The sequence below is a fragment of the Oxyura jamaicensis genome, chromosome 9 (genome assembly GCF_011077185.1).
Source record: "Oxyura jamaicensis isolate SHBP4307 breed ruddy duck chromosome 9, BPBGC_Ojam_1.0, whole genome shotgun sequence".
In the NCBI taxonomy this organism is placed as follows: Eukaryota; Metazoa; Chordata; class Aves; order Anseriformes; family Anatidae; genus Oxyura; species Oxyura jamaicensis.
Window position 1 is genome coordinate 14,648,586 of NC_048901.1, and position 22,876 is coordinate 14,671,461.

A 22,876-nucleotide genomic window follows, 5' to 3' on the forward strand; every position below is an offset into this window, starting at 1 on the left:
ACATCCATTTTATCCAGGATACATGCAAATGCCTAAAATCACCAAAAGTTATTTTTCTTCTGCTGTATTTCCTGGGATAAGCAGGCACTTACCAGAGCTGCTGCAGAAGGGGACCATGCACAGCCACAGCATCACCAGCAGGGCACCGACCATCTTCATCCTGCCAACACAGTACACCAAGGGGTTCTGGTTATTCCATAACATTTCATTGCTGCAGGCATTTGTTACTTTTTAAGAAAACTGAGCATGTGTTTATTCCCACAGATCCTTTGCCCACCCACAGATCCTTTAGTTTTTGTATATATATATTTTTCATTAACATACTCTAAGAAGAGCATCAATCTGCATGGCAGTGTTGTCCTGCCCACGGGAGATCTCCCAGCCTAGGAGGTGACAGCTCATTAGAGGACAGCCAAACTCACTGACTCAGTCACTGGAACAGCCAATACCCATGCACACAAGGCGTAAGGAAGCTACTTGCCTTTCACATACAGCAGGGGAGAAATCCTGAACTTTGACTCCTGAAATACTGAGGTCCTTTGCCGAAACCTCATTCTGCCAGCGCACACACTTGTTTTTCAGAAAAAAAGAGTGCGGAAGCACATTTGTACCAAACACAAGCCTGACAGCTGGGCACAACAAAGGCCCAGGCAGAGCAAGTCCACAGGGCCTGCACGCTGCTGCGGCCCCACAGGCCAGCCACCCCACCAAGCCCTCCCCACACGGGGCAACGAGTCCCAGACTCATGCACACTTCAGAAGCGATCCAGACAAACCTTTGTACTTCCTAAGGCAGGCAGAAAACAATCCCAGGCTTCTCAGCTCTTGCTAGGGAGCACAGTTTCCTGTAATTTGAGATGAATGCACGCTGCCAGTTTCACTTGCCACGTGCTCTGGTGTTTGGCGTCCGGCTCGCTCTGAGAGCTGCTCACTCACTAGATTTAATTTCCCCGTGTTTCTAGGTTTTCCAGGAAGCAACTTAGAAGCTGCTAGTCACAAAAGCTGACATTTACCATGCACTCTCGTTAATGGAGCAGAGGTTGCACGTGAGATTCCTGGGTGCCGTCGGAGCACAGAGGGAGAAGAGGTGGTTAAAAAGGATGAACCTCAAAGCAGCTCAGCCCTACCAGGCAGATGTAGTAATGAACACAGTGTCACTGCCAGGAGCACACTCCTGAGGTGACGTAGAAGCCTGTTCCATCAGAGTGCACTGCAAGGGCATGGAAAGAAGCCACAGGGCTCCCTTAGACACATCCCTCAGAAGCCTCTCCATAATACGCACATTATGCTGAAGGTCTTCAGGCACAAGCGGAGAATGGCTAAGATTGCACAGACTGCAGGTATTAACAAGAATGGGATGTGTGAACTACTCGAAATCCAGCAGCAGATATTTAATCCTTCCTTTTCAATGCTTGGATTTGAAAAGCCTTTGTACAATACTTTCCCTACATTGGGCTCATCTCTAAGAGACAAAGGGAATCTGGAGCAAGCCTGCTCTTCCCCGCACAGCCTACACACCTGGCTGCCCTGGAAGCCAGGAGTCCTTCAGAAACCTGTGGGCAGCTGCTCAGTTTTATTCCCTGGGGTCCAGCTGAGACAGCTGGTCATCCCCTACCTCTGTCACCAAATTGACATGGCAGCCACTACCCAAACCCCCCACTACAACCATCTATAACCACCTCCAGTGTCACCCAGGAAGCCTCCATGGGGAAGAAACATGATTAAGTACATCCACCCTTTGGAAATGATCAAGAACGGATGAAACATTTTTGCACCATCAGCTCGGTGAGAAAGAACCAGTGCATTGCACTTTTGGTTGAAATTTAAGAGCTTTTGGGGATTCAGATGCTGGAACAGAGCGCATATAAACAGCAGGGGATCATTTCCATAATAAAGATTCCTCACAACTCCCTCTCCATTTGCCATTAGATAAGTGCACAACATGTCCTAATTCACCCTTATTTTTCACTGATTCTCTCCTGTGCTTTGCACAAATCAGACTGAATTCAGCCCTGACCAGGCAAGCAGGAGCAACTACTGACTTTGGATGAGTTTCTCTCCTTTAGAGCAAGGCTATTCATGTGGCCTGAGGCCAAAATAAACTACTACGTTTCACTCAGTGATACATAAACTCTGCAGTGAGCTAATATTTACATCCATTAACTGCTTGTAAGAACACACTCCTTTCAGCGGTCTCAGAGCCACTAGGTCTCTGTTCCCAAGAGCAAGGTATCTAGAATTCCTGTATTCTGCCTGCTAGGATGGAAATTCTCATTTCTTTTTCTACCTAGCTATGAAGTCAGAAGCCCTACACAGCTTGATTTACCTCTGGTTCATTCCAGGCTCTCCAGAGATTTTTATCAGTGGAGACAGACACACAGCTTGTCAGATTACAGCAATTTCTCCATTACTGGAATGGGAATCGTTTCGCCTCAACCCTGGCTGCTCTGACACTTTATGAAATCCACAGGGCACTGAACCACAGGCTGGCTGAGGGGAGCAGACACATCCTCCTCAATGCGCTGACCACACCAGCATTTAAAAGCTGAAAGACCCCCTCAATGCTGCTAGAACTCTGATGCTTTACTTACATGGCCCAAAAAGCTGTGACGTACTCCAAAGAGAAAGGTGTTCACAGAACAGTCCTATGGCCACACAGTGCAGTCATTTATCCCCAGAAGCACAATGTGATTCTGCCCGTGACATCATGGAGAGAGCGTTGCACCCATTTTGTCGCAGACAGAAAAGATGGGTTTTGTAATGCTGTAAGAACATAATGCCATCACACTATAACCCACCCGCTCTTACCAGGAACAGAAGGATTTTTCCTCAGCCTTTTCCAGCAACCTGCTTCTTTGTTTCGTGACACCGGAAAGCATGTTGTAATTTTACCAGTACGTGACAACTGCAGCACTGACTGGTTAACTTCTTGCACAATTTGGCATCACTGCCTGCAAGACCAGCACCCCCGGCTACAACCGAGGAGCCAGAGGTCAGGGAGGGCAAACCCCAAACTGCGCTGGTGGGGCTCCCCCAGCTGCATTCACCCAAAGAGGTCACAGACCTCACCTCCGGCATACAGGCAAATTGCACAAAAAGCAAACCCTAATGGGAGCCAGGAATAAATCAGTGAGCAGAGGAGCATACCAGCTCAGAAATCACACAGCAGCTAGACAGCAGGTAATCAGAGCAGCCAGAAGAAGGCTGGCGAGCTCAGATACATCCTCAGCACTCCAGGAACTTCTCACGAGACCAATATACTCTGAAGTGTTCTTAATGCCTCCATAAATTAACATGTTAATAATAATTCATAGAGCAGTTGGGGAAAACAATTCATCACTGCCGTTAAGAATTCTATTAAGGAATTTTTCTTTCTCTTTGTTTCTGAGCGCTTTCTTCTTCAAACTTTCACCTTCCACTTACTGGGCAAGAAAGAAAAGGAGCAGGGGGAGCATGGTCATGGTGGGGTCTCCTGTTCTCAAAACCAAGGTGGTGGAGAAGGTTAGTTTTGCATTTTATACTGACTAAAAGCAGATTTACTGTCACCAAAACACGTAGTATTTTCATATAAAACATTTTGTTAAAATACCTTTCCCAAACAGACCTAAGTGAGGGATTGTTCACTATTGCCTTTAGCAACACAGACCCCACAAAGCTTCTGTGTTTTCCCAACAACTGTAAAAACAAAGACATATATCAAACAATTAATGAAGAGAGCTGCTCTCAAAGTAGCCACTGTACACTTATTCTTAAGGACAACCATACTAATTCTACAGAACAATGCCATATTTTAAGAAACTGCCTTTGTCCCTTCTAACTACAGGCACCTGGAGAGATCTGACAGCCTTTTTGCTTTTCACTGAAGTCACACTACTGTACACAGAACAAAAGCACCCTTCAAAACATCGTCACTAAGTGCTCTGGCTGAAAGGGCATTTAAAATAAAACAGTTGTTGGGAAGAGGAGAAAAATAAAACTGCTCTGGTCATTTGAATGGTGTTACATATTTTTCATTATGTAATTCTGTCCAAAGCCCCTCTGAGTCAAAGGGACTTGAGAGTACAGGACTGGCTCTAAGAAGAGGAATGCTGACATAGGAGGACAAAGGAAGACAAACTAAAAACAGAGTAGGCCAGCTTCAGAGTTGCTTTGCTTCTAAAATAAATAGGTCTGGGACTCTTCAGGGCACCAGTAAGGGAACGAACTTCTGGGCTGATGCTGCAAAGGGTTTCAAAGCACGCATCAGCAAGACAGCCCCACTCCCTTTGCTGGCAGGCAAGTTGGCTGTGCAGTGCCGTGCTGCACAGCAGGGCCAGCATGCAGGAGATGGGCAGGGCTCATCTGCTCCCATGTCACCCTGTGCACATGAGCCCAGGGTCCCTGCATCCTTACACAGTGCTGGAGAAGGCTGCTTGATGCATTTACTGTGATTTCTTACGTGTACAATCAAAGCAAATTTAGAGAACCCAAAAGGCAGACAAAGGGTAGGCTGCAAAGGCAGCTGCAGACAAGTAACAGAAAGAGAAAAACACTGAGTGGGAAAAGGCTTTTCAGCCCTCCAGGGAACATTTTTGCTTTTCAGTACGTTTAGGACCAATGCAGACAATAGGGGGGATTATTGTAGCATAAACCTTGGTGCCACTTAGCTGGAACTTGCACAGCTCATGCTGCCTCTGCCTCTCCTCCCGAGGCCATTGGAGTGCTGAGCAGCACCAGCCTCTGCTACAGAGTCAGGGTTTCCACTCTTGTCCCTGCCCGAAGCAAAGCCGCTCCTGCAGTGAGTTTGCCAGTCCTTTGAAAGCCCTCCCAAGCAAATGTAGCATTACACTGAAGCCCCTGGAGACATGAGTTGAAGGAGAGATGACAGGTTCTGAAAGTCCAGCCTTCCCTCTCCAGGATGAAGCAGCACATTCATCAACACTAAGCCAGCAGTGCTTTGATAATGACCACCACAAGCAGCTGAGCACACTTCCCTGCTCTCTCTCACAAGCCTTGTCACGTCACTTCAAACACAGTCCCACTGACCAAAGGATCCCAAAGACTCACCTTAAAAAAAATACTTGCCTCTCCCCTAGGTGCAGGGAGCCCCTTCTGCAGCAGCTCCATGAGCCAGACAAATTTTGGCAGGCTGTGCAAGGGCTAAACCCATCCCTCTGTCAGGGACGAGCACGAGAGCAGCAAGTGTGACCTAGTCAGCACATCTAGGGTGACGCATCCAGTGCGAGGACTGCGAGACCAACACGGAAACCCCACTTTTGCCACAAGCTTTGCATATTACCCGTGGCTGTCCCTGTAGCCCTTCCACCCCCCCAGTTTTCCCATCCACAGAAACTCACCAGGCGATTGTGCACCTGACAGCAGAGCAGGCTGAAAGCATTTCCTTCTGAAGCGTTTCTATTACAAAGGCAATTTATACCATCAAAAGCAAAGGAAACAGATTTGGGCGGGGACAAACTTTCTCTACCAGCTAAAATCACAGCAACTATTAAACACTTCCTTTTGCAGAGAGGGGAAGCAATGAAACCAGTGGGAGTCTGATGGAAAGCTGCCCTGGTGAGACAGCTCCCCTGCTGCTAGCACAAGGCTTCTGTCTTCTCTGGCCAGAGCTGGTCTCTGTTACACCAGCACTGAAAGCACTTGGAAGCTACAGCACTCACACTCAGCTTTACACCCAGGTCTACTGAGCAACTACTCCCCACCCAACCAAAAAAATAATTAAAGAAACAAACCAATGAAACCTGACCTGGAAGTGATCTTCTTGGTCAGTAGCTCAGCCAGTTCCTTGCCAGCTCCCAGTCATGACACCAGGCTAGCAGGGCTGCAGTCTGCTATGCGTCAGCATCCCATGCCACACCTGAGATCCCAGGGGAAAGCTGGGCCCACAGGAGCTGTGCTCTGTTGGGACTCACGGGAGTCCCACGCGCCTGCCTCCAGTGCTTGGCAGCTGATCCAAGGGAAAGCCGGAGCCCACTGCCCTGCCCAAAGCCAGCCTGCCTACACAAAGGGCGTCAGAGCGGGAGGAAAGAAGGATTTCATTTCCTCCTGCACATCATCCTAAAGCCCTGCTGTCCTGAAAGGACACGATCCTTTCACCACCTTGATTTTAAGGACATCCTTTGAGGCAAGGCCTCAAGAAGCCTTTTTTCTTCCACTTTTTTTTGACAGCAGACATACCATCCCATGGATGAACAAGACGCAGAGGTGCATCACCCTACGGGTCACACAGGGAAGTGGGGAACAGAACAACTCCCAAGCTATTTCTGCTTCAACCCAACAAAGCAAACTGCAGCAGCAAGGTGCCCGTTGAAGGCTGGCCAAAAGCTCCAGCAAGCAGAGAGCAGCCTTGAGCTCAGAGGCTCAGGGGAAAGTGGGAAGAGGTTCCCTGCGAGTAAGTCATTTCCGGGAACTTTCTGGTGGTGCAAGGCTTGGCCCCACCACTGCTCATCTGCTCGGGTCACACAGGTGACTGCCAAGCAGGAAATTTGTGATGTATTATTGACATTTAGATACCATCTCCTGAGTCCTTTCAGCTCCAAAGATTTAAAGCTAATAAGCAGGATTCAGAGGAAGTGGCCATTTACGCATACACACTAAGAAAGAAAAAAAAAAGGGAAAATGACCCAGACAGGCAGAGAGGAGAAGAGAGGTCTTGAAGATACATCTGGAGAAAGCCAGCATTGCTGCATTTCCTTTTCAGTTCTTGTGGGGTCCTCTCAGGGCTTGGCAAAGCAGAAGTGCTACAGATCCTACACACTGCTCTGCTGGAGCCCAGGGTGCCACTGGTTATACTCCAGCAGCTGCTTAGCAGGCAGAGCAGAGTGCATTTCATACATTTAAAATAAACTAGTTCAATAATCCAGCATCTCTCAGAAATGCATGCACACCTGGACAGGACAAATAAACAGCTGTGACTGTTAGAGAGAGATCTGCGGAGTGGGCTGAAGAGGGACAGGCTGAGCCACAGCTATGAAATCAAACAGCACAGATTACTAATGCATACATGCTGGCCACCAAACAGTTCAAACACCAATCGACAAGAGCACTTCTGTGCTCAGGCAAAAGGTATCCAGCCAAGATTTTCTATTTTTTAAGTCTGAATAGCCAGGGAATGAAAAGCTTCCAACAGAGCTTCAAAGAGAGCTGAGACCTTATGCGAAGCCAGACAATGCTTCTATTTTGGATGGCGATGTTATAGTGAAAGAAGAGCTCCAAGAAACACCCGTGTGCTGCCCCAGCAGAAAATAAACTGACAAACTAATCTTTGCACAGGAAAAAAATAAAAATAAAAAAATCCTCAACCAACGTGGGTTAAAGACCTGGGGAAAATTAAGGAATCCAGAACGAGATCTGTCCCTCTCTTCAAGAGCCCTGGTGAGCTCCTGTGGAATATCTGGAGACATCTGAGAATGAGCATTTCGTTTATATGTTCTTCCCCTTGACCTTTTTAATAGCTTTTAGATGTAGGCAGCGCCACTGCCTTCCTAAGAGGTTATTCCACACTCCATATGGGTACGGCAGCACATCCACACTGCACAATGGAGCACCCAGCAGCAGTCCCTAGTTTGCTCAGCCCAAGTCTCTAAACCCAGAACACAGTGCAGACCCAGGCAGGTCTCTCAGCTGGGCTCACCATCTTTCACAGGAGCAGCTTCAGACTCTCAGACCCAGAGCAGCTTTCCCAACAGCATCTCCTTCTAAGCACAGCAAGCGCTTGGCATCAAATGCCAGGGAACAGCAGTGTCTTTGCACAGCCCCCCCATCACAACAGGGACTGCACAAGCTCTGCTAAGCACTAGCTGTAATAAGCACTCAATATATAAAAAAAAATAAAAAATAAAAATAAAAGTTCTCTCTTTAAGTTCAAGCATTTACTGGCAGGTACATACCAGTTCTTTCACTTTGCCTCCTTCCCTTTATACCCCTGGGTGCTTGCAGACCACATTCCCAGGATGGCTACTCAGCTCCAGCCTCTTTCCCATTTCATTCCCCCAGAGCTACAGCAGGCAAAAAACCCCAAGCACTCAGCACCCTGAGGCACAACACAATGTCTCACTTCCCCTTCCAAGCAGCCTTCTTACTGCATAATTACCACAACCTCCCCCCCCCAATGCAGATTGCAATGCTTCCAAAGCTACAGACAGGCTTATCCACACTGCTGCTAAAGGGTGAAGAGCTGGTGTCTAACTCTACCTACAGCATAGGGAAAGACTTCCCTCAGGTGACTCCATTTATCTTGGGATGAGCAAGATATTCAAGGGTAAAAGCAATCCAACTGAGATTTTCATTCTCAAATCTGGGCCCCAGAGGGTTTCCACACCTGGCGCTTCTTTTAATCAGGTTAATTTAATCACATTTAGCCTTATGATGGGCTGGTCTCCACAGAGAACTTGCTTGGGCTCTGTCTGTACCCACCCCAGCCTTCAAACCATTCAACCTTCAAACCTTGGCACCCTGAGGTTTGGAGTCCAGCAGCCTCCTGCAAGGCTCTCCTGTCTGCTCTGTGACCCCAGCACCTACAGGGTGGGAAGGCCAGGTGGGAGCTGCAGGCAGCAGCAAGCTGTGATTGTCGTCAATATTAATTATTTGGGGAGAGTATGATTGATCTCTTGAGGGCAATAAATTCATTTCTCCAGCTGAATGACAAACAAAAGGCAATATAAGCGCTGCTGACATTTCTAAAGGAGCAGTGACACGAGGAAATACTACTACACGTTAAAAACCCTACTGCAAAGTGCTAAAACACTGAAAACTCTCCAAAACTGTTTTCTGAGCTCTCTTAATGCCAGGAAATGGGTACCTCAATATTCTCAAAGCTGCACTGGACCCTGCCCTGGGCTGGTATGTCACCACGAGGAAGCAACTGCTGAGTGCCCTTGGAAAGCTGGGCTGAGTTTCCCTTTTGCTCTTTGACACTTCTTGTCAGCAACTACAAAGTCACCACACCTGGTAGGCAAGGAAAAAAGGCTCGTAGAGGGGAAATGTTGCTCACCTGGGTTGCCACAGCCTGGGCCATTCAATAGGACTGGCATGCCAGGCTGCTGCCAAGATGCCGCTCTTCTGTGTGATGGAAGAAGAGGACACCGCAAGCCTGGAGAAAAGCATTTCCGTTCTCCACAGCCTCAGATCAGGGCATCTGTGTGTGTGCAGCCTCCCAGGGAGCCAGATTAAGCTGAGTCTCCCTAAAGTCCCCACTGCAGTGCTAGACAGAACCAGGGAGGTGGAGAAAGAGAAAAGCGCTGAGGCTGCAGCTGGTTTTGCTTGATGGAGGAGGAGGGAAGACAACCCATGGGGCCTCAGCTGTAATGGGCACAATTTGCTAGAGCAACACATTCTGGGACTGTGCAGCACGCCTGTGCCCATTTGAAGAGGTTGGGTGCCCTGCTAGCTCCTCACAGCCTGCCACCATTATTGTATTAGGTGGCAACACATATTTCTTCCTCCCATTATCAGGATCCCCCTTGTAAACATGGGCTGGAAGGTGGTTGTACTTGGGGGTGGGGAGGGGTAGGCAGCTATATCTCAGCAGAACAAATCCAATTACTTGTATTAGAGTGAATTTGTACAGCCCTCTTGTACAGAATAAGTATTTTCTACAGATCCTGGAGCTTTGAATCAACAAACTGCTGATCAGCCTGTGTAGGTGGGGCCCTGGATGTTACCACAGTGGGATGGAGGTGAGGTTATTTTAATTCTGGTTCTTGGTGAAGTTTGCTTTTTGCAATAAGGCTTGCTTGAGGGGAAAAAAAAAAAAAAAAAAAAGGGACTAGAATTTTGGGCTCCCACCCCTGTGCTATGCTCCTGTTAGTCCCTAATGCTGAAGTTTTTTAAACAGTCCAGTAGTTTAGCATAACAATATGAGTATCTGGTTAATCTACATGAAGCCTACAGAGCCATCCATCACCACATGTAGTGTATGAAAAGATGTAGTGCCTCCCTGATAATCAGGCGTCAGACAGCGTACAAATGGCTGTCCCCTGAACTGAAGACATTAGTAGAGGCTCCTGAAATCTGTGCCTCCGTTTCCCTAGCCACATTTACAACAGCTTCTCCCCACCTCGCACTACAGCTGTGCATCTTAATATCTCTAAAATGCTTAGAGATGCTGAGATGAAAGATGACATATGAGTGCAAAGTATAGATTAATTCCCCGGGCTCAGCAGCCACTGGAGCTGATGGGGATAAATGTACCACATACTCGCCACAGAAAACTTGGGTTTGAGCCTGTCTTAAATAGTAAGTACTTAAGCAGCAGTTCCCTTGGAACAAGTCCTCTTTGGCTCGGCACTGGGAGCCCCAGCAGGCAGGAAACACAGAAATGCAATATATGACTATGAAAAATAGATGCCTTTCCAGAATAAAGCCTCAAACCTGTTTCTATAGAATTTGGTAGTGAGATTTCAACTCATTTCAGTAGGAGTACAACAGAGCTGTTCAGGTTTATCAGCCAATGTGTTAAGAACATGGCCAAACATAATTTGAAAAGCTATTTCCATTTCTGTTTGTTTTTTAAATGATTAAAAATCCAGTTTAAATATTGCAAGGAAAACTTGAAATTGAGCAAGATAAGTTCTGGCTTCCTTCCGAGTAGAAGGCAAGCCCCAAAATGCTACTGCAGATCTAACAGATGGGAATTATTTTTCACTCTTTAAAAGTCTCATTCCTTTACTCTAAGATTAAATGTAATTAGCTCATTATTTACATGTAGGACAAAAGGTAAAATATAAAGAAAGGCAATTGCGACCACAAATAACAGGCAGAAAAAGGCAAAAAATAAGTAAAAACTCCCTCTAAGAAGAAAGTGTCACATCTTTCTCACCAAGCAACATAATTGTTATAAATATAGAGTTAAACAGCTCTGCAGCAGCCTGTCAGCACTAAGGATAAACATTTAGGTCACAGCTTTGCAAGCTTTTACACACAAGTTGACTGAATATACAAGTATCATTCTCTGAAGATCTGAAAATACCACACGAGTGGACAGGATCAGGCCTAAGAGAGCCATGATATTCCATTACACTTTTATGTCAGTAATAAAAAGGGTTAAGAAAAACTGGAGAAAGGAAAAAAAAAAAAAAAACAGCTTTTCTAGTTAGAGACAGAGGTATTAAAAGTTTTGTTGTTGTTGGTTTTTAAAGACCTCTTCTAATTCTGATAACACCTCTGCTTACTCAAGCTGAAGAGACTTCTATTCTAAATTATTTGTGTGAGGGCGTGATTTGCTGCCTCCCAGCTGCACCACAAAACCGTGTGTGGAGCTGCCTGCCCAGGCAATTACCCACCTCTTAGTGGGGTATCTCCAGGCAGAGCCCCAAGCTGACAGTGTTAAACAGTAAAGTTTGTCCAGCCATGGTAAGCGAGATGTTAGTGGTAAGGAAGAGTAAAGGAGCTCGATGGCAGGTAGTTTCAAATAGCTCTACACCAACCGGGCACCCTCCCATGGCAGCTCGGGGATCCCTGCAGCTATGATGGATGTGGGGTGGGAGTGCAGCACCATGCTGTTTTCCTTCTTGGACACCTCCCAGCACCTAGAGAGAGCTGGGAAGAGCTGGTAGCTCTGGAAGACCCTCCTTCAGGGGGGATTTCCAGGGTAAAGGGTCTCTGTTCCCAGGAGACGCCTCCTCCCACCCCCTGACTCAGCCCTGGACCCACACCAATTTCTTATTGTCTGCCCATACTGCCCCACACACAGCCTTTAGGTTAGCAGCAGCTTTTTGTTAACACATGTAAATCTAAAAGGACTCTGTGAGAATCAGTGTAAGGTTTTCCTGTAAATATGGAGTGTGAGAAGCAGGAGGAAAGAAAGGAAACCAAGCAGGTCCACACAACACCAGGACCTTGGCTCTGCTCCCACAGAAGGTCAGGATGGGAATAATTCTCCCCAGTTTACTGATACACAAAAGTGAAGCTCTGGCTCCCTTATACTTTCCTATTATTTTCCTAATGCTCTCTTAGACTTCTATCTTCAGCCAGTTATCCTTGCTGCAATTTTGTTAAAACTGTAATTGGATAATCTCCCAGGCTCCAGGGAAACCCTTTGTCAGAGGAATTCCTGGGGAGGTAGCCCGTCTGATAAAACTGAGAGCTGATAAACAAACCAGGGGCTGACTGAAGAAATGATTCTTTGTTCGTAGTAGAAATCCTGTTTTACCAGCAACTATTTGTAAGGAACCCTATAACAAAATATGTGTGCTCATACCTTCATGTTCCTGTATTTTATTTTCTATCAAATAAGACTCTAAATCTACAAATACCAGGATTTCTCTATGCTTCTCATTGGGAATTTGGACCTCAGCCTGTGCACTTACTACCCTCCACCTCAGAGGTCCAAAGGTGTAGGCACCTCTGAAGCTCATTTGCCCAAATCCGTTTCCTTTTTGCACTCTGAGTGTACATGTGGCTCAGTCACACGCAAAAGCCCCACGTGTAGCAAAACTTCGGTGAGAAACGTGAGGTGAGCCTTCTGCTTTGCAAACACATTGGAGAGGAGGGAGGAGAAACCCTAAAACACCACCCAGAACACGAAGCTCTTTTGTTTTAGTTTTACAGCGACCAAATCTCAGCCATCCGTTCTGCTGCCAGCGGAGCTGAACGAAGCGGTTACAAACAGCGTGGGGAAGGAAACCCACCGGCCCCCGAGCTACACCCAGCCCACAGGGTTTCGTTGAGGAAGTTAGCTCAAGCATGGCAAACACAACTGCAAGCTCTGCTTTCCCCCTGCACCACACTTGGCCCACCCTGCACAGCCGGAGGGCCACCAGCTCTCACCCACTGGGCACTGCTTGTGGGGACACCAAAATCCATCCGCTGTGGCAAGAGAAGGGCTGGGGAGGAAGAAGGAGAGCAGGCGATGTCTGAACTGCGAGCTCCACCTTAGAAAGTGTTTCAGTTCCCAGATAACGTGGCGCTGTTCACAGATTTCAGCTTATATAGGCTTTTCCATATATCTATTTTTATTCCCGAAGCATTCCCTGTTGCTGTATGATGAAAAGAAGGATCGGACAGCAAGGATGCTGTCAGCTATCTGAACATGTTCACATCCTGGTTGTAATCTTCCTAACTGCACCTTGCTGACGCTACCTATGCTCTGAGAGCCCAGCCAGGACACTCCTTGGCCATGCTGCCAGCTGCAGTGGCCATCTCCATGGCAAGTTTTTGCAAGTCAGAGCCTTGCTGAAAAGGGAGAGCATTTGACAACAGTGGGGAACCCGGGACAGATGGGAAAAGACATATGAATCGTGTGCCTGCCAAAATAGCCAGCATAAAAATCCAAACATAAAAAGTGAGAGGAAAGAAGAAGAATAATAATTTTAAAAAAACATAGTCTTGCCTCTTATTCTGCAGGAGCAAAATGCTTCTTCCCTTGTGCTGGCATCTGGCACATGCTGGCCTTGGAGGAACAGAGCTGGGACAAGCTCTCCCTCCACCTCCTCCTTCCCATACGCGTATTTATGAGCACAGCATTACAGTGCCAGGGCCCGTGAGGAGGCATTCCCCACCCCTCCACATTTCCAGGCATCATCTACCCTCCTGCCATGCTGCTCACCAGCCCCCCCGAAGTCTCTCCCACCTACGTGATCCTTCCAAGCTCGTCAGGGTGACCTGGCCCAGGGTATGAGTCTGCTCTAGCCCAGACCTGGCAGCACTTGTCCCCTTTGCACACCAGCAGCGCCCAGATGCAGGATACCTGCACAGAGCTCCAAAGATCTGGAAGGAGAGAGCCCAGACATGTTTAGACACAAACTTTCCTTCACTGACACTTGGAGAGACCAGGCATGGACAGACTTGAGCAGGCATAGCTCTTCCCATGCAATATGTAGACATTTTGAACTTCAGAAACATGGAAAGAAAGTCACAGGGCTGCAAGCATGTAAACCTGTCCTCTGCTTGCACACTGGCACTGTGTTAGCAGCTTAACCTCTCATCCCACAGCTCCCTGCTCCACCTCCATGCAGCAGCTCCTACCTTCCCAGCTTACTGCTTCCACCACCCCAGGTCCTCACAGCCTTATTGCTTAAGCCCATCATTATCCTGCAGCTTGAACCACCCAGAAACAGAAAGAAGGCTCCTGTGGAGAGGGTGCTGTGAGTGACTTGAACCACTCTGCACCTAATCCAGGTAAGGAGAACATCGGGTCTTAGAGCTTAGCCCTCTCAGCTCACCCTTCCCTGCTCACCACGGCCAGGCAGGCAATGGGGGCAGAAATCTGGGCAACAAAAGCTCCCACCAGAAGGTCCTTGGGCTGGAGTGATGCTCTCTCCATGCAAGCAAGAGAGACTCGTCCTGCACGGAACACAATACTGCATGTAAATCTTCTGGAGCTGCCAAAAGCAACCTGTTATAAATGGCCCTCTAAGTTATGAGATATGGACTCTCCACTGCACGGTTCATAAATAATACTCCGATCCCTCTGTGTATGGAATTGTAAGTTCTGTGACAGCTCTGCTTATCCGAGGGAGGACGTGGTTAAAAACGGAGCGTCAGGAAAATACTACTTTTTAATTACATAGCTAATGTAATAATAATAATAATAATAATAATAATAAAAGATAAAAAAGGTAAGCTTGCTGCAATCTTCCAAATCCAGAAATAAAAACCCTTTTCTATCTTTCCCATGACAACAAAACTAAACATACTTAATAAGAAAAGAAGATCCATAAAAGAAAACAGATATTATTATTTTTTTCCGTGCATTATAACCAGCTATTCACAAAGCAGAGGCTGGGATGGAAAGAGATTGTGCCTGTGAAAATGTATTTATAATCTGGTTTTCAGCAGCATCCGAAGGCCCTGCAAACAGGATCCCGGTATGTTGAGCACCGTGCAGACACAGTCCGAGGAAGCAGCCTGAGGAACAAGCACTGCCACTGCACTGAGGGGAAGTGACAGTGGCACAGAAAAGGGCCACCTGAAGAACTGGAGCCCCGATCGTTTCTTTTCCCCCCTGCCCTTCCAGGAAAACATTCCACCCGACCTGTTCCCCCCCAGACGCCCTCCCACAACGCGTGGCAGAAGGGCACACGCTGACCCCAGCACACACTTGCCGCCAGCACCTGGTCACTTGCAGGCGCCTTCCCTTGGTCACTTGGACGCGTCCCTTCCACTTTATTTCTCTGCCGCGGCTTGAATCTGTGCCCTTTCCTCTCCCCCTTCCATTCTAACCGGGGAGACTGCGTATCAGGCCGATGCGTTTGCAAGGCAGACGCAAATTAAAGTTGCGTTCATCGCTGGATAATCCAAGCTCCCCTGGCGCAGAGGGGGGCCACCAGCGACCCGCTCCGCATGTCGGTCAGCGGGGCTCCCGCAGCTCGGCTTTACGCTTCCTTCAGCATCGGCTGCGTCCTCTGCCGAGGTGCAAATCCGGCAGCAGCACACGCCGCAGGGACCTTCCCTTTTCCCTTGTCCCCGTGTCCCCGTCCCCCAGCCCGGCCCGGGGGCGCGGAGCTGCGGGTCCCTCCCGGCGGTTCCCACGGTGCGGGGACGCGGCGGACCTTGGGCTCCCCGGCGCCTTCCCGACCGCAGCCGAGTGTTTCCGCCTCTTTTTTCTTTTTATTTCTTTTTTTTTTTTTTTTTTTTCATATTTTTAGGGGTGATTTTCCCCGCCGGGCCGGCCGAGCAGGGGGTACTGCCGGCCGCGCGCCGCTACCGGTCCACATCACGCTGGAAGCCGCTTCCTCCACCCAAAACTTTCCCTCCGACTACGGGAAGTTCACGGCCGGCCTGAGCCGAGCCGAGCCGAGCCGAGCCGTGCCGGGCCACCCTTCCTCTGCCGGCGCGCAGCGGAGCTGCGCCTCCCTCCCGCGGCCCGCACCCTCGGGTCCCATCCCCATCCCTACCCATTTCCCTATCCCCATCTCTATCCCCATCTCTATCCCCATTCCCGTCCCCATTCCCGTCCCCATCCCACTCCTGTCCCATTCCCATCCCCGTCCCCATCCTCACGCGCGATCCCCGTGGCTCACCTGGGCACGCGAAGAACGCGCGCCCCACGCGCGCCACGCTCTCTCCTTCTTCTTTTTCTCCCTCTTCCTCCTCCTTCTCCTCCTCCTCCTCTTCCTCGGCCCGCGCTCTCCAGCCCCGCCCCTTCGCTCGTTGCACCGGCGAGGAGGAGGCTCCGGGTCCCCCCCCCGGCCCGCGGGGGCACTCGGCAGCAGCGGGGCTGGGGGAACCCGGGAGGGAGGCAGGGGCCTCCCAGCCAAGTCCCCGCCGCGTTCCTCCCGCAGCTGGCGGGGTCCTGCCGGCAGGAGGCGGGTGGCACGGCCACGCGTGGGGCAGGGCTCCCCCTCCTGGCCCGAGCTGCGCTCCCAGCCTGGAGCTGCTCGGGGGGGAGGAGGAGGCGCGGCCCCAGCGATGCGGCAGCCCCCGAGGAAAGGAAAGGAAAAGGGGCTGGGGGCGAAGGGGATCCGTGCCGAGCCCCCTCTGCCCCCCGAAGAGCGTGGGGAGGGAAGGGGGCGTGGGTGGGAGCCGTGGCACCACGCTGCAGGTGTTAAGGGAGCACACATGCTGTGCCAGGACACTTGCAGGGGATGCTGCAGGTGCTGCTCCGCCAGTTTTCATCCCTGCATCTCCCCTTCCACATCCCTAGAGGCGGCCCCGCACACCTGGCCCCCAGCTTACCACCTGCAACACCAGCGCTTTTTGCCCCAGCCCTGCCCCAGGCACGGTGCTGGGTTGGTGATGAGCATGAGTTTGCTCAGGGGTGAGGAGGGAAGGCCTGAAGCAGCCCCCTAGGGAAAGCATGGTGAGGCTGATGAGTGGAAGAAGAATTTGCAGAAATTGGGGTTGGCACTTTCTGTGGGAACACGGGGCCAGCAACGACCAAGGCAGCACAGGAGTGCCCTTACCATGGGCAGGGTCCGGAGCTCTCCGGATGGCCAGGAGACTTCCTTCCTGCCAGCGAGTGACCCAGCTTAATTCATGCTTTTGTCACCTCTTGGCAGCCCGACAGCAAAGTGATGTGTCTGGACACAAAGCTGAGGAAACTTCCATCATTTCAAAGTGCTGCAGCGCTTCTTGGCACTGTTGGCTACGGCACTGCTTCCACCTTGGACTGAGTTCGAGATTTCTGTTGGTATCCCCAGGATGGGGCTCCAGGAGATCCAGGAGACCAAATGTCACTCCACCTGCTGAAGCTCCTCTGCAACATACCTGTCCCAGAGAGCAGGGCTTGGCCAGGAGCCTGCAGCAGCCTTGCACAGCCATCCCCACCGTCCCCTTGAGGCCACAGGAGGCACCACTGCATGCACCTTGCTGCTGTGCAAGGGGGGACTTGTCCCTGCCAGCCAACCCCAGCTCGTCACCGTAATTTCTCCCACCCCAAGGCTGGGCCACTGGGGGGTGAAGGAGCTGCGGTGGGAGGCAGGAGCAGCTCTTCCTCTTGCACCTTTCTACCATTCTCTTTCCAGGGCTCTGGCACAGCAAAATTAGGCAGAAAGCTTCTTGTCTCAGCATCTTTCTTGTCCCAGCGATGAATGCCCTTGAAAAACTGCCTGCTTGGATTTTGCTTAGAGTCAGCTCTACTCAAGCCACCTCCAACCCAAATCCATCCCAGTACCACAAGCAACTTGTTAAGACAGAGCTGTGTGTGGACTGGTCTACCCCACTTGGAGCAGGTTAATCTGTTTTGCCCCGTGCTCCAGGATCCAAGCTATCTTGTCTGGAACTACTTTAGGTATCCATACACCCAGCTGTGATATTGAGTATGGACAAAACTGGAATAGCCAGGCGCATTTCGTGAGCTGCATTTTGCAGCATTTTTATGAAGAAATATAAGCTTAAAATCTTCTGTTGAAACAAGACAGTCCACTTTTCTCACAGAAGATGAAATAACAAAAGGATTGCATATTTTAGTCGAGATATTTAATGCAGCTGTGGGAGTAGCTCAGCTGCTCTGGTGATTGGTAGAAGAATTAAATAATAATAATGCTACCTTGTTCTGTGCAATATAATCCATCCATAGATACAGATCTTGGATAGGACATGCCATTATTCGCTTCTGGGAGGATCCAGGCACTGTTGCAATACTAGCACTGCAGGTTAACAGTCATTTACACAAATACCCTGAGAAATTCCCTCCATTCCAAAATCCTAGCCTGCCTCCATCAGTGCAAATTAGGGTCTTTACCTCAAAGTCATCAGTTTTCCCTGATGTTGACAGAAAGCTAGAACCGTAGACGTCACTGAAAGGCTCGTGAATTCAGGTTCAAGGCCAAGTTTCCAGGGAGTTTTAAGGCGACAGCTGATAGCAAAGCCCCAGGCCACACCTGCTTATTGTGTTTTCATAGGAAATGTTTCAGATTCTTATTTGCTTATAGATGAAAAAAAAAAAAAAATGTGCAATTTCCTACTGTAAAATGAGGGTAATATCGCTCAGTTGGGCTCAGGGCTTTCATAAGGATTATTTCTGTATTGCTATTTTTTCTCCCATCTTTTCTCTATGCTTGTGAATGCTATTTCTGTGCAGGTTAAAATGCAACACAGTTACACCCCAGAGTGAATTGTACTACAATTTGAAGAGCAATTCAGTAAATAGAAAACATTTCTAAGCACACAAAAAAGCAGCATTATGCCACAATTTTTGGGCAGAGAGCAAAAAGTAGCATTACTAAGTGAAACCACAGGGGGGGACTTAAATAGCAGAGGAATGTGTTGGTGTTTAGCCAGGACACTGGAGCTGCTGGCATTGCAACTGCAACAAAAATATTCCACAGAACTTCAGTAACAAGTGGCCAAATTGGGCCTTGGTTTGCTGCTGTTCTGCTATTCCTGTTTGCTGATTTAGAGCTAGAAGCACACAAGGAGCATGGATTATGCAGCCCACTTCTCTGTCACATCAGGCACCATGGTGTGTGGTGTTTCCACAAAAGGGCCATGTTCCAACTTAAAACCAGTGTTGTTTTGTTTTTTTTTTTTTTTTCCTGGCCACTGCTCATCCTGGGCAAATTTGACTGTCCATGTCCCTGATGAACAGAAACCTTTTTTTCATTTCCATTGCCAGTTTGCTCCCTCATGCTCTGGCACCAGCACTGGCTCTTATTTCAGAAGCTGTTTTGCTCATGGCTCCTTACTCAGGGATTTTATAGAGATCAGAGATCATTCTTGCTTCCTTTTCCCCCCAAGCTCCACAGGACTGGCTTTTCAATCTTCTTTCCTAAATGACTCTCCATTCACCTCAGACCTCTTCTCTGAATGTGTTCTCATTTAAATTAATCTTAAAGTGCATATGGATGACCCAAAGCAGTTATAACATTAAGTGGGAGGAGGTCTCACTGATGCTTCATACAATTATATTAAGGTCCCCATTTCTCACTGGAATATCTCACCTGTTAATTCCACGATTGCATTTATCTTTCTGTAACTAAGCAGTACTGGTGGCCTCATATTTCTCCTCCATTTTTGCTTTCAGTGGTAAGTTTCCAGGCTAGATCAGAGTCTTGTTACTATTCTCCTGATGGTTCCCAATTCTCTTGTATTTGTCCCAGCTCCCAGCCTGCACACAGTTTTTTGGTTTGTTTGTTCTTAGCCAGCATTTCTGATACCGGGAGACCAAGGCGGTTTTGTAACCTCTACAAGACATGTTCATGCCTGTTACTTTACTCACACCCACCTAACCCATTTTTCCTCCTTCCCAGCTCAGGAAACAAGCCCTAGACTACATATAATTATAGTCTGTGTAGTTATAAATGAACGTGCCTTCTGTGTTTTACACCTACGTTTTAAAAGGCATTGAGAAGAACATGCCTGATAACCTAAGATACAGGACACAGGAGAAACAGGAGAATGACAGACATTGCGAACACAGCAGCACACGCACCTCCCATCTGCTTGTGTCAAGGAAGCTGAGGTTACCCACAAAGGCATGTAGGGATGGCTATTTTCTGCTGAGACCATTTTCTGCTGAGGAACCTGTGCTGGCTGTGCAAGCACAAGTGGCTTTCCCACAGATAGGTGCTACTCTTTCACCGAAACACATAAAGAACTGCAATTGTTTCGGTGCCAGGTGATCTTGACTAACACACACCCTGCGTTATTTGCACGTTGACTATGTCCAGACCAAATCTCAAGTCGCCTCTGCCCCCAGTGAAGCATGTTGTGTGAGCCTCTGCAAAAGCCCTGCCGAGTGAGGAGGGCTTGGAAGCACAGCATCATTAGGAGTTTGCCTGAATTTATTCCTGGGGATGTAGCAAATAGCTGTTGTCCATGTTCATGTGCTAAATATCGTTAGTGTCTCTTCCTTTGCATTACCACGGTGGTAGCACTGCTAATGCAAACGGTTCACAAAAGGAAACTTGACCTTACATGGCTTGCACCTAAGTCCATTCAAATCTCTGTCACAAATGGTTTGATACTGCCTAAGGCCAGAGAGATTTTCCAGTCCTGTGAGTCTGTGTTTAACACAAACTAAAACCACTTCAGTGGTGGAGAGGAATATCTTCTCATCCTGCCAAAGGTTTCAGCTTTTGGCAGGTATCTGACCCCCAGTACACATATAGGACACAGTTTGGGTTTAGGATGCCTGAACATCCTTCTGCACAGCTCATTCAAACATACATGATTTGTAAAAACTGTCTGACAATGGAGTTTGTAGGGACCCTTCAACTGGGTTAGTGTTTCATTGGGCAAGAGCAGCGTCTGTCTCAACCAGCCTTTGAAGAAAGCCTCTAACCTGGGCATTAATTAGCTGGAGCTCACCTTGCTTGCTCACCGGTGCCAGCGAGAAGCAGCAGGCTGTCAGCAGATTAATAAAGCTAGATAGTCTGGATACAGCCTTGGCCGTCTAGACGATTCCCTACTGCTGGGTATTTCTACGAAGAGCAGTCTCTGGAGTTGTTTTCAGACACCGTGCCGGTTCTCTGACAGTGCTGTGTTTGACCATTGCAAAGGGAAAAGGTGCTGAAGTAACACACTGTCTCTCCTGAGCAAATGGAGCCACTGAAAAGATCTTAGAAAAGAAGGAAAGGCCTTAATACATCATGGTTTTATCTCATCTAACTGTAAAACCTCTCCCTGTTTTGATATACGCCTATGTAGATGTTTTGATGCTTTTTAATAGTCCTTTAAATAGTCTTTTATTCTGAACACAACACAGCTTTTCTGAGTAACTTTTCTGTGCCATAATGAACTGCAATGGTTACGGAAGAAAGAGAACATCATGTCTGGGGAATGGAAAAAAATTCCATTAGCACATTCCACAAACTTATTATTATAATCAATAACAGTTTATTTTTCCCCCTAAAAATGCAAGATCATCCTGCAGAATGGCCTTTTAAATCTTTGATTTCACTTCAGCACAGATGAAACAACATTAACCTTTAGACTTTCAGTTTATCTGTGCATAAGTTAAGGATTTCTTAAGGAAAACAATCCTTTTGTGTAACTCTGCAAAAGGTTACACAAGCAACAGAAGATTTTTGGAGCAAACTCAGAAACTGCAGAAAACCTTATAGGGTCCCTGGAGAGGGCAGCTGCAGGTTAGCAAGTCTTTGAGGTACAGATGCAATAGGTCCCAAAACTGGAAATTCCTCCATAGCAGGCTGGCGTGTTTTAAACGAAGGGCAGGACCCTCTGCTAATGGAGCTGTAGCGGCTTGTGCTGGTGGAGATTTCTGGCAATGTCCAGTGCTGTGGTTAGGCAGCATAACCATCTGCACAAAGAGTGATTCCTGGCATCCTTGCAGCCCGTTTCCCAGGTTAGTGTATTTCCAGGCACTTGAAAGTTCCTTTTTCTCTCAATAGCAGTGATCCATCATTATAAAAACGAGCATAACAGACAAAGCAAAACAGCCAGTTTTGCTCTAACTCCATTGACCTCACTGGATTTACATTAGACAGGACTTCAGAGTAATAAATTTGCATTTGCACAATTACCAGGAATGTGCTCTAATTCCTCCCAGCCCAAATGCTATTGATTTCCCAGGCACTGGAGCAGTGCAATTCAGCCCATGCAGCTGCAGAGGGCCAGCACCATGCTGGTGCATCCTGGCAAGGGGTGCAGGTGGCTCCTGCTGAACCCCACTCCTTTATCCCTACCTCCTGAAGCACCAGGGAGGAAAGTTTCTGGAGCAGCCTCCTGGTAAAAGGCAGTAAAATAGCCTAACACAGCAATCAATTTCTAAATGGAAATCAGTGAGATTATAAATGTCATCGTGAGCTCTGTGAAAACACAGGGCAGGACTCAGGGATGCTTGCGGTAACTTCCAGTACAGGGTTTCCTCTTCTGTATTCAAGGGAAAATCAGCAGTGCTTAATACTATATTCTTTCCTGTAGCATGAAGAGGAATTGAGCCAAAATTTGCCAAGGTGCAATAAATATTATTAGCCTCCTAGGGCATAACAAGGTTGGACAAAGTTTTTTGAACGACTGGCTGAGCCACAGGAATATTTCATTAATTGTGGATGATATTCATAGAGCAGCCTTAAAAATCAGCAGAGGAAGTATTCAGTTTGTGTGAAGAATGATGAAAGGATGCTGCCTGCGTGTGTGGGTACAGCAACCTACAGCTCTTACAGGAATGTGGGCACCTTTGAGGAAAAAGCTTTGGTTAGGGCAGTTAATTACTGCTATGTAATTTGACAAAAAAAGACTGAATTAAGTCAAGGGAAAACTGATAGGAATACAGGCAACCTTAATACACAAGTCATACTTACGGTGACTCTTTTTTTTTGGAAGCAGATCACCCACCTGCCTCTTCCTTATGAAATGAGAGATCTTAAAGATCACTGAAGAGGAGGGAATCAAGAGCAATGCATTTGTTAGCAAGTCATAAATTTGCAGGGAGAAAGCGAGGGGAGCAGAAAAAGAATGAACTTGAATTTCACAAGGGCGCGAGGCGTCCTCAAACCTCGAGTTGCTCGGTTGGTGGCACAAAGCCATCGGCTGGG

General features: G+C 48.1%; 1 protein-coding gene and 1 long non-coding RNA gene across 10 annotated transcripts in view; one reads left to right on the forward strand and one right to left on the reverse strand.

Annotated features, from left to right (window-relative positions):
* The window catches only part of IL1RAP (interleukin 1 receptor accessory protein), a 45,832-nt gene extending 29,624 nt beyond the window's left edge, over positions 1 to 16,208 (reverse strand). For 2 of the 8 annotated variants that reach the window (XM_035334546.1, XM_035334547.1), the window contains exons 1-2: positions 2,808 to 2,893; positions 93 to 160 (exon numbers count right to left, since the gene is read on the reverse strand). In XM_035334546.1, the coding sequence (XP_035190437.1) occupies positions 93 to 160; positions 2,808 to 2,878 (139 nt within the window). In that variant the 5' untranslated portion in view covers positions 2,879 to 2,893. Of the gene's footprint in view, positions 1 to 92; positions 161 to 481; positions 519 to 775; positions 818 to 2,807; positions 2,895 to 5,335; positions 5,450 to 15,036; positions 15,490 to 15,958 lie in introns of those variants that run through there. The other 6 variants (XM_035334539.1, XM_035334543.1, XM_035334544.1 and 3 more) reach the window with 6 other exon arrangements.
* On the forward strand, positions 9,367 to 12,666 carry LOC118171430. 2 transcript variants are annotated; one of them, XR_004753201.1, is made up of 3 exons: positions 9,367 to 9,673; positions 11,779 to 11,855; positions 12,538 to 12,666. It is a non-coding gene; the product is annotated as an uncharacterized LOC118171430 (long non-coding RNA). The 2 variants fall into 2 exon arrangements; XR_004753200.1 differs by lacking the exon at positions 12,538 to 12,666 and adding an exon at positions 12,232 to 12,466.
* Positions 16,209 to 22,876: the final 6,668 nt, after the last annotated feature.